This window comes from Xiphias gladius, chromosome 5, assembly GCF_016859285.1.
Source record: "Xiphias gladius isolate SHS-SW01 ecotype Sanya breed wild chromosome 5, ASM1685928v1, whole genome shotgun sequence".
NCBI lineage: Eukaryota > Metazoa > Chordata > Actinopteri > Istiophoriformes > Xiphiidae > Xiphias > Xiphias gladius.
Genome location: NC_053404.1, coordinates 23217477 through 23228287, shown reverse-complemented (window position 1 = coordinate 23228287; position 10811 = coordinate 23217477). Strand labels below are relative to the sequence as shown.

The window sequence follows — 10811 nt, the reverse complement described above, 5'->3', positions numbered from 1 at the left end:
GTCCGCTCCGTGGGATTCGGCCAAAAAGGACGAGAACCGCATGAAAAATCGCTACGGAAACATCATCGCCTGTACGTACCTTCGCATTGTTCTTTCTCTGGATGTGAAGTGATTCCAGAGGCTGACGTGAAACTGTCTGACTGTGTTTCAGCTCCGCGGGTTTGAGAGCCGAATGCCAGGCTCAGCGGCACTATGGCAGCATCGGTCTGGTAGAAGACGGGGGGATAGAGTAGAACGAGATCATTAATCATACTAACATAAACCGCCACAAAGAACCTTAATATGATGCCGGGAGACCACTAGACGACGGGTACGCGTGTCCCAGATGGGTTTCGAGACCCAGAACTGCAGACCTCATCTGGGACCAGAGATGAGCCGGTTTACTACGGATCACAGAGCGAAACACTGATAGTAACGTTTGTAACGAGACGCGTTAAAATAATTACTGTCAAACGAAGCGCAACAGAGTCTGTAATTTGGACTCCGGGTCTTAACGCACACGGAACATAAATCCTCAAGTTGCCTGTAAGGTAGAACATGCTAGTCTGGATTTGGAACTCAAGCTGGGACTTGTTGGTCCGGGGTTTGTGACTCGACTCAGGACTTACCTGCCTTGAGCTGGGACTTGTTGTTCCTAACTTGGGTGTTAAATTGGGACTTGCACTGATAGTAACAACTTGGGGTGTATAATGTGTGTATTCATCCCAAACAGGTACAGCGGTACCAGTACAGGACAAGTGGTCCAGTAGGTTCAGTTCAGTGGCCCAGTGAATGTTTTGGGATGTGGGACTGGACTCGGAGCTTAGCCGTTTGGACCTGGGACTTGTTGATCTTGATTTGGAACTCGTGAATCGCTCGTCACGACCGGCGATTTGACTCAGGATTCACCCGTCTCGAATTTGTCGGCCCCGACTCGGGTCTCGACCTGGAGCTTGGCGGTTTCGACCCGGGAGTTGTTCTTTGCTTGAGACTAGCTGACCCTGGGTCGGGTCTCGACTTGGGTCTTGACTTTCCGTCTGCGGTCTTGTATAAGCGGTGAAAAAGCTTTGATGTGTCTCATTGGACACATCACATTGCAAATGACAGTCAGGCAATGAAATGAAAGAAGATGTAGTCTCTAGTGCACCCCCGGTCTGAGAGTTAAACATTACATTACCTGTAGTTTACTACTTTACATCTAAAACTTCTACATTTAACTGTAGTTTAAAATGTAACCTTGTACAATACCTGTAGTGACGTCGCTGTAGTAACACCCATAATATTAACCGATCAGTGTAACGGCTGACAGAAAACACGACGCAGTCATGGACGACGCTAACAGCTGAAACATTTCCAAGCATCTGTGTTTATGAGCAAAAGTCAAACTGAAAGCCTGAGTAGCGGCAATTTAAAAAAAAAAAAAAAAAAAGTTCTGGCGGGGGCCGAGATCAAAATGTTTTCATCCATCTTCACATTATTGTTCATTTTTTATTCGCTGATTAAAAATGTAAGACATTTCATCATAGTTCTTGTTTTCAAATGTCACTTTTAATCCAGTTTGAGTCTTTTAGTCTGTAAAAAAGGTCGTCAACAAATATTTTCTGTCATGGTTTTCGTCGACTGAATCAACACTGGATGGGAAACGTAGAACTTTCAGAACATTCGTATTTGCTCGCATTGTCATGACAACAGCTGCGGACGCACTTCGATCCGGCTCTGAGGAACTGAAGAACTCAGTCTGGGGAGTCTGGCTGGTCTTGACTTGTGATTTGAGTCTGGACCTATCAAAACAGAAAAATCGAGTTCTGAACAAGAGATCTCATCGGCTGCACAATGTGATTTGTTTTTCACTGATTCGTTCTCACACTGATGAAAAACGAATAGACTTCTTCCCAGTTCTCGTTTTCACGAGTTCATTGTTACGTAGGTTTAGTCTTCGTTTCGTCGCGGAAAAAAATCTTCGTCATTGAAAATTAATCGTCAGAGTTTTTGTTGATGAAACGAACTCTGGGCAGCTTAGGAACCGAGGCGCTTTTTAGAAAGGCTCTTACCTTCTGAGATCGATCCAGGTACTGCCTGTGATTATTAGGATTTAAATCAGATCTGATTTCAGAGAGGGAATGTAAAGATTAATAATGTATGAATAAATAAACATAAGTATTCTGGCACACACACTCAGTCCCCGGTGATTTACAGATCCAGTTTGTCAATATAATTTAGTTGAATGAATGTAATTAAGTGCTTATTAATTTATTATTAGATCATTTATTCAGCAGAAACTAATTAGAGGTGATTATGTTCAGCTTCACCACAACAACAAGCAGACCAGCTAACACGTGTGTGTGTGTGTGTGTGTGTGTGTGTGTTAGACGACCACTCTCGTGTGCGTCTGCAGCCTCAGGACGGAGAGAGCAGCTCCGACTACATCAACGCCAACTACGTCGACGTGAGTAACACAAACACACACACACACACACACTCGCACACACAGTTTACTTTTTTCTTTAGTTCCTTTAACAGTCCATGCGAAACGTCCTGGTCGACTCTGTTTCCATGGCGACGGTCGTCATCAGTCAGGGTTGGTGGGTGTCGACTCTGTGAACAAACTCTCATAGAGGAAACGTCTCAACTGACAGTCAGTAAGGGCTGGCATTGCTATCTTTGTGAGGACCAGTTTCAGTTTTAAGCTATAGTAGTGAGGACACTTCTGCTTGTGAGGACATTTTGGACAGTCCTCACTCACAGTCCCTGGTCATAACAGCTGGAGCAAACTGACTTCTACACCTGAGTTTTCACAAACTACTTGATCCAGATCCTGGAGCTCCTGGTCCAGAGCTCTGAGCTCAACCAGCTCCAGGTGTTGATCCTGGTTGAAGCGGGACTCTCCCGTGTTCGACGAGCTGCGATCAGCCGATCGTTTCTCTGGAGAAGAGTCTCCCCTCTGGTCCCTGGCGGTCGCAGAGAGACGCTACCGAGGGATGCGTCGTCTTCACTCACTAACAATCTTTGGCCGAGTCCAGTCGGCAGCTCGGACAGAGACGTTAACCAGCAGACTCAAGCTTCACTTGACACGTTACACAGTTGACATGAATCCGTTCCTGACCAGGGGATTCAAGCAGAATCTTTGTGATGTTTTCACTGCAAGTTCAGATTTGTTCAGTCTGCATCACTGGTCCATAACAAATGGTCGGAAGTATCTAAAAGGACTGAGTCAAGGGCAGCTGGACTTGTTTTAGCTTCTTAAAGACTTCTCTCCTCACATCCCTGACTCTTCCTCCGTTCTGACAGACTGCCGGTGGTCTCCGGTGTTTAACCTCTGTTGATGCTGAGCTCTGTTTTGACTTTGGTTTATAACCTACACGTTCTTGTGTTTTCTTTCCTTTTCTGTTTACCTTTGTTCTCTTCTCTTCCCTCAGGGATACCACAGACCCAATCACTACATCGCTACCCAAGGTAAGAAGTCAAAAAGCGCTCCTCAGACACTGAGAATCGTTTGTGTAGTGTTCTGTGTGGATAAATCGATAAATCGGAGTCCTAACTGAGTCCGATCTGAACGCACAGACACGAAACACATGTTGATATGATTCAGCGTGACGTCCACTTCCTGAGGACGTCATTAAAAATCCACTTAGAAACCAGAGGAAAAAGAGGCTGCAGAACGTCATTCAGAATCTTCTTGTTTTTAAGTTTCCCTCAGTGTCACAGTGACCCAGTGAACGTTGTCTGAACGTCCACGGCTACACTGAGAACAGGAGCTGATCACAGCTGATTCAGCAGCTTCCAATGGGACAGTTTGACTAAATGTGAACAAATGGGGCTCAAGTTGTAGCCCACAGCCACAGGAGTGACAAAATCCACTAATACTGACTTTGTCACGTTGCACCATCAGTGTATGTTTTGACACTATAAAGACTCAGAGTGTGTCGTGGACCTGGTTCTTATATTCCTGGAACACTGACACTCTCCTCTGTCCGATCATATACTGATCTTTACTGTGTGATGAAAACCCGAGAACACACAGGCAAGAAGCCCAAACTACTTAAAGTAGCTGTTCTACAACATGTATAGTACAACTCAGGTGAATGACTCAGGCATTTCTGAGTGTTTCCATTTGTTCTGACAAAACCAAAACTTGACCTGCCACAGCACCTAGCGACAAATCCAGCGACTTTCTGGACGAGCCTTTGCTACTTTCCGTAGAAGAAGTGTTGACCCGCGAGCGCGAGGTCGGTCTTTCCCTCTGCAGACACGCGTCTCCATGCGTTTCATTCAACTGACCTCGCGGCGGCTGCGTAGACGTGAATGAGCTTCCTACTTCCTGTATAAAGGGTTCAAATACCGCAGGAGAGAAGCAAACAGATACAGGTCCAGCCACATACCAGGTTTGGACCTGGTCTTGTTATCTGTTTTTAAATGTGTGTTTGTGGTTGTGTGTGTGTAGGATAATCTACACACACACACTCAGCTCTCTAGGTAGGAATCATCCATCCTCCTGAATAAACCTGAGTGTTTGTACGAACATGTCAGTGTATGAGCATGAATATGGAGTGTGTGTGTGTGTGTGTGTGTGTGTGTGTGTGTGTGTGTGTGTAAGCAGCAGATTCTCGCTGTAAAACACTTGAGGACAGGAATGGATTAGCATGAACTAATTAGTTCGTCAAAACACAGACTGTCAACAGTGATTAAAAACATTTTCTCTGTGTGTGTGTGTGTTTGTGTTTGCGTGTTTGTGTGTGTACGTGCGCTTAATTTGAATTAATTAAAAGAGTCATTATAATTCATGTACAGCTCTGGTATCGCCTGCTGTCTAATATGAAGTTTTCTGTGTGTGTGTGTGCGTTTCAGGTCCCATGCAGGAGACGGTGTACGATTTCTGGCGCATGGTTTGGCAGGAGAACACCGCCGCCATCGTCATGGTAACCAACCTGGTAGAGGTGGGGCGGGTAAGCATGCACACGCGCACACACCCGCAGGCGGGCCCGCACGCGCGCGCGCACTGATTGTTTTGGCCATCTGGTTGTTTTTTCCTCTCTGATGAAGTTTGGGACTCCATTTCCCAGAGTGCATCCCTCACATCTCTCTCCTTTGTTTACCCTCTGCCGTGGAAAAGTTTCCGCCTCAGTTTATTCCTGTCAGAATCTCCTGTGAGTTAAATCCACACGCAGCTGCTGGCGTCAGTATTTCACGTTGCAGGCTACAGGTGTGTAACTCCAGGAGGGAATGGATCAAATTTCTGTGCATATGCGTCTGCGCCTCAAGGAGAGTGTTTATGGTAAATTTACATATGCATGTAACTGCAGCTCAACACATATCACACATTAACATATATACTGTATATCGCAGTTTAACATTTGCTCGTTTCCGTGACGCAAACCGAGCTAATGAGTCAAGAAGAGAGTTTATCCCACATGTATGCATATCTTGCATATGGTAAGGTTATGTTTGTAGAGAGCACGTATCTCAACCTTGGGCTGATATGCAGCTGCAACGATCTCGCGACGATGGCTGCAACTACAGATTGTTTCCACAATCGATTTATCGGCCAGTTATTGAAGGTGTCTTCCGAACGTCCCGGAATATTCAGTTTACAATAAAATATGGCAAAGAAAGGCAACAACTCTGCTCTTTCAGAGGCTGACGTCTGCAAATGTTTGTCTTTTTTCACTCTTTTTGCTTGAAAAATGACTGAAACAATTCATCGATTCTCAAAATAGTTGTCGATGTTATTAATGATCGACTAATCGATTCAGCTCTAATCGCAAAGTGTCCTTTTTACACAAGAAATATTAACGACATGCTCACCGGGTCTCGCCCCGATCCTTGTTTCCACCAGCGCCCCCCTCAGGACAAACAGTGCATGTTCAGCTCCGTCATTTCGTTCACATTGTGGCTGTGATGAACCACGTATCTTCCCTCATGCGTGCACTGCAGCCTGGAGAAGGTTTTTGACGTGAAACCACTCAGCCAGGATTTGGGCTAAAAGTAGAAATAATAGAAATCAGCCGCTCGTTTGCTCCGAGACGAAGCTCGACCCTGAGTTTATCCCTCAGCCGTGCAGAGGAGCTCAGCCTGAGACTTTTAAGATGTCGTCTCCTCCTGAAACTGAAGGATTTAACCGAAGATCACACACACACACACACACACACACACACACACACCTGGCGGCGCACTCCCTGTCCCAGCGCTCATTACCCAGAAGGCACCAGGGGTCTATTCACCTTCTCCAGGAAAGCCGCAGAGTGGGATTCTGGGATAGATCAGCCTGATTATCTCCCTCTGAATTTCTCCGTCACTTTAGGCTGATGTGCCCCCCCCCTTCGTTCACCTCGTTGGTTGCCGTGGTGACAGTGTGATTAGCTCAGCAGTAATTAGCTGTTAATGAGGGAGGGGAGGGGGGCGGAGCCTCTAATGAGATTTTTGTATCAGCTGCTTTTGTTCTGTTTGTGTTTCTGTTAAATTAATGACTCAATTTATTCCTGCCTGACTTTAATGTTAATGAATAAACAAGAGGTTTGTGTGTGTCTTGGTGTGTGTGTGTGTGTGTGTGTGTGTGTGTGTGTGTGTGTGTGTGTGTGTGTGTGCAGGTGAAGTGTTGTAAGTACTGGCCGGACGACACAGAGATCTACGGCGACATGAAGGTGACGCTGATCGAGACTCAGCTGCTGTCGGAGTACGTGATCCGGACCTTCGCCGTGGAGAAGGTAACACACACACACACACACACACACACACACTGTAACACACACACTGTAACGTACACCACACACTGACTTCCCTGACATCCCCAGTTCCGGGTGGATTTTCATACTAAAGTGTCTTTAAACAATGTGAGCGGACATGACAGCAGGTGAAGAGTAAAGCCGGGAGGAAGTTTTCAGTTTGATTAAAACAGAAACCACATTTAACCCAGACAGGCCACTCCTGGTCCCCCTGCTGACGGGGTCTGTAGAGGGTCTCAGGAATCCTCAGTACCGTTGTGTGTCAGTGACGTTGCTCTCACCCGGTCAGACCGCAGTAACACAATCTGCCTCTCTGTGTCAGAGGGGGGTGGCAGAGATCAGGGAGATCCGTCAGTTTCATTTCACCGGTTGGCCCGATCACGGCGTCCCGCTTCACGCCACCGGCCTGCTGGGCTTCATCCGCCGCGTCAAGGCCAAGACCCCGCCCACCGCCGGCCCCACCGTGGTCCACTGCAGGTACACAGAGCTAACATTGTCTCCATATTATCTAGATACTTAAATTCGTTTCTAAATGAGTATTACTGATTATTTTCAGCTTTAAGGATATATGATGTGTCCTATATACGACACAATATATAACGTGTGTGTGTGTGTGTGTGTGTGTGTGTGTCAGTGCGGGGGCGGGGCGTACAGGTTGTTTCATAGTGATCGACATCATGCTGGACATGGCGGAGAGAGAGGGCGTGGTCGACATCTACAACTGCGTCCGAGAGCTGAGAGCACGAAGGGTTAACATGGTCCAGACTGAGGTAAACGCACACACACACACACACACACACCATATATAAAATAAAAATAAAGGTCATCCACACACTCCACCCTGAGTGTGTATTTCTGCCAGGAAAAGAAAGACGGCAGTCGACAACTTGTTCAGGAGAAAAGTAAAAAACACTCGTGATAAGTCGAGAAGATACTAAATCTGAATCACGAGCTACTGCATCGAAAAGACGACGACGAAATGAGAAGAAGCGTGTGCTCATCGTGAGACTCTTCATCCCGAGTAAAAGCCCTGTGGTATCAGCATATGTATCGTATCGTGTTTGGTTTTCAACACATTGCTTTTGTGTTTCTGCTGGACATGTTCGAAGTCCGACTCTTATTATCAGACTGTTGTCATTGTTCGGCTGCGGCTCTCTAAAGGCTGCGGCTGACAGGATGTGACAGAAACGGACGAAGCGATGACCTTCTCTAACTTTTCATGTCACTCCTCCTCCTCCTCCTCCTGCTGTTTGTTGACATAAATCATTTATGAAGTGACATTTCAGCATCACTCCTCCTGTCAATCAAACCTGACAGGACGGAGGGGCTGAGGAGTGTATTTCTAAAGACGTCTCTTCCCCACGTCTGTCCACCAGGAGCAGTATGTCTTCATCCATGACGCCATCTTGGAGGCGTGCCTCTGTGGCGACACTGCGATTCCGGCCAGTCAGCTGCGGTCGGTTTATTATGAGATGAACCGATTGGATCCCCAGACCAACTCCAGTCAGATCAAAGAGGAGTTCAGGGTAATCGATTATTGATTGACGTATTGTTTAACGTCGCTACAGTGCTGGTGTTGATCGAGTTGTCAAAATAAGAGTTTTGATACGTAACAATTTTGTATTTGCTTTATTAATGGTTAATAAACGACCAACTCGTGTTTTATGAGCCATGCAGGCCATTAATTAGAAATAATAATAAAAGCGAGCAAGCCATTTCTAAAAGATAAGTGTGTTCTGAATGTTAATTAATCACTAATAAAGGACATTAAACTTCCAGTCTACCATCATAAATGTTAATAAGTCTTTATGAATGAAAATTATACCGTTAATAAAAGAAAATAATCTATTAAATCCGTAACTAAATCATCGATAATATTTAGTCGCACTTTGTTACTCAGTTAAAAATCTGTTACCGAAGCTCTCAAGTCGTTAACAAGTCGTTAAGAAATGTTCATGACTTTCTCACTTTTTATTAAACCCTTAAGTAATGTTAATAAGTGATTAATAAAGGTAAATAAGCCAATGACCGTGCAGTTATAAAAATAAATCAATAGTTAACAAAGGGTATTAAACATCAAGTCTGCTGTTATCAATGTTAGTCATTAAGTCACTAATAAAGTTAATGAACGATAATGAACGTCCAGTTTATTAGCGTCAAAAATACCAACAAGGCATTGATTAAAGGTAAAGAGCCAACAGGTGAGCAGAAACAAGGTTAATAATGCGTTAATAAAATGCTCTAAATGTTAAGTCTACAGTTATAATGTGTTAATAAATGATTATGTATAAATGTTCTTGAGCATTACGTCTGCAGATGTAACCGTGTATGAAGAAATGTTAGATATTAGAAAGAATAACGGACGGAGCCAGTTCTTCTGTTATAACCGACTCATTAAGCATCAGTTAACGACTTTATTAATCATTAATAAAGTCGTCATAAACGCTGAATAACGGCTGTCGACCGTTATTAGGATCATTTGCTAACTGAGTGACCGATGTGTGTGCGTGCTCAGACTCTGAACATGGTGACGCCGACGCTGCGGGTGGAGGACTGCAGCATCGCTCTGTTGCCTAGAAACCACGAGAAGAACCGCTGCATGGACGTGTTGCCTCCCGACCGCTGCCTGCCGTTCCTCATCACCATCGACGGAGAGAGCTCCAACTACATCAACGCCGCGCTGATGGACGTACGTAACGCATGCGCACGGGGTCCGTCGTGGGCCGTCCGGGGTCTTTCAGCCGTCTAGGGCACCTTTCATTCTACAAACAAAACACGACTCCGGTAAGATGGAGGAGGTCCACACGTAGAGGTCTCACGAGGGTGATCCAGGTGTGCACAGGTGTGACGGTGGATGATTTAAAAGACGATGGGACCTCAGACAGACTGCAGATGTGCGTGCTGCACTTCTGGATAGAATGATAGACTACGAAAAGAAGAGAAGACGAGGAAAAAATGGAATTATCCTTGAATGTTAGAAAACACGAACTGTCCCTTTAAAGGCCTCACAGAGAGAGAGAGAGAGAGAGAGCTTGGTTTATATTAGGGACAGACAGACAGCAGCCTCAGCGTCTTTGTGGGCTAATGGAGGGTTCAGTCATCCACACACACACACACACACACACACACACAAACCACAGTACTGTACATCCTACCCTACCATTTTACTAATAAACAACTCTGTCGTCATGGAAGCCAACCAAATACCTGACAACAGAGAATGTGTGTGTGTGTGTGTGTGTGTGTGTAATGGAAATGGCAGTACAAAGCTCCTTTCACATTAAAAGCTCAGAGAGGGAAAAGTATAATAAACTGCTGGTTGTTTTTGTTGTTGTTGGTGTTATTTGTTCACCTGTGTGATTTCATTTCCTGCCGTCTTGCAGAGCTACAAACAGCCGTCGGCCTTCATCGTTACCCAGCATCCTCTGCCCAACACGGTGAAGGACTTCTGGCGTCTGGTCCTCGACTACCACTGTACGTCCATCGTCATGCTGAACGACGTCGACCCGGCACAGGTAAACACACACACACACACAAACACACACACACACACACACACACACACACACACACACACACACACACACACACACACACAATGCAAATGTTGTGATGGTGAAATGAGAATTGAAAACCAGATTATTTCTGATTATGTACAATCACACATATCAATGTTTTGATTGTGAATTTCGTTGCTGCGGCTGCTTCACAGTAAATGTGTTGATGCATTATAATGTATGAGAAGGTACTTTAACAGATGTAGGTGAACAAATTCACTGTGTCTGTGGCTGTACATGTTGAGAAGGAAATCAGATTAATCAGATAGATTATTGATAATGAGAGGATCGATCTCTGTCTCAGCTGTGTCCTCAGTACTGGCCGGAGAACGGCCTCCATCGTCTGGGCTCCCTGCAGGTGGAGTTTGTCTCTGCGGATCTGGAGGAGGACGTCATCAGTCGCATCTTCAGGATCTACAACACGGCCAGGGTGCGTTTGTTTTATGCTCTGTCACCTCCCTTTACGACCGATGTTGCTCTGACAGTTGCCACCTTTCAACATGCATCGTCAGTGATGTTTCCTGGGGTCGTCGGGTGTTTCGGGTCTTTCCGCAAT

At 45.5% G+C, this 10811-nt stretch overlaps 1 protein-coding gene across 8 annotated transcripts in view; it reads left to right on the top strand.

The window, feature by feature from the left end:
• The window catches only part of LOC120789873 (receptor-type tyrosine-protein phosphatase mu-like), a 131341-nt gene that overhangs the window by 114507 nt on the left and 6023 nt on the right, over nucleotides 1-10811 (top strand). For all 8 annotated transcript variants that reach the window (XM_040127022.1, XM_040127021.1, XM_040127020.1 and 5 more), the window contains 11 exons: nucleotides 1-71; nucleotides 2349-2425; nucleotides 3396-3432; nucleotides 4825-4922; nucleotides 6564-6680; nucleotides 7021-7175; nucleotides 7333-7468; nucleotides 8075-8224; nucleotides 9214-9387; nucleotides 10082-10213; nucleotides 10560-10685. The exon at nucleotides 1-71 is cut by the window's left edge and continues 17 nt beyond it. In XM_040127022.1, coding sequence (XP_039982956.1) covers nucleotides 1-71; nucleotides 2349-2425; nucleotides 3396-3432; nucleotides 4825-4922; nucleotides 6564-6680; nucleotides 7021-7175; nucleotides 7333-7468; nucleotides 8075-8224; nucleotides 9214-9387; nucleotides 10082-10213; nucleotides 10560-10685 — 1273 coding nt within the window. The remainder of the gene's footprint in view (nucleotides 72-2348; nucleotides 2426-3395; nucleotides 3433-4824; nucleotides 4923-6563; nucleotides 6681-7020; nucleotides 7176-7332; nucleotides 7469-8074; nucleotides 8225-9213; nucleotides 9388-10081; nucleotides 10214-10559; nucleotides 10686-10811) is intronic.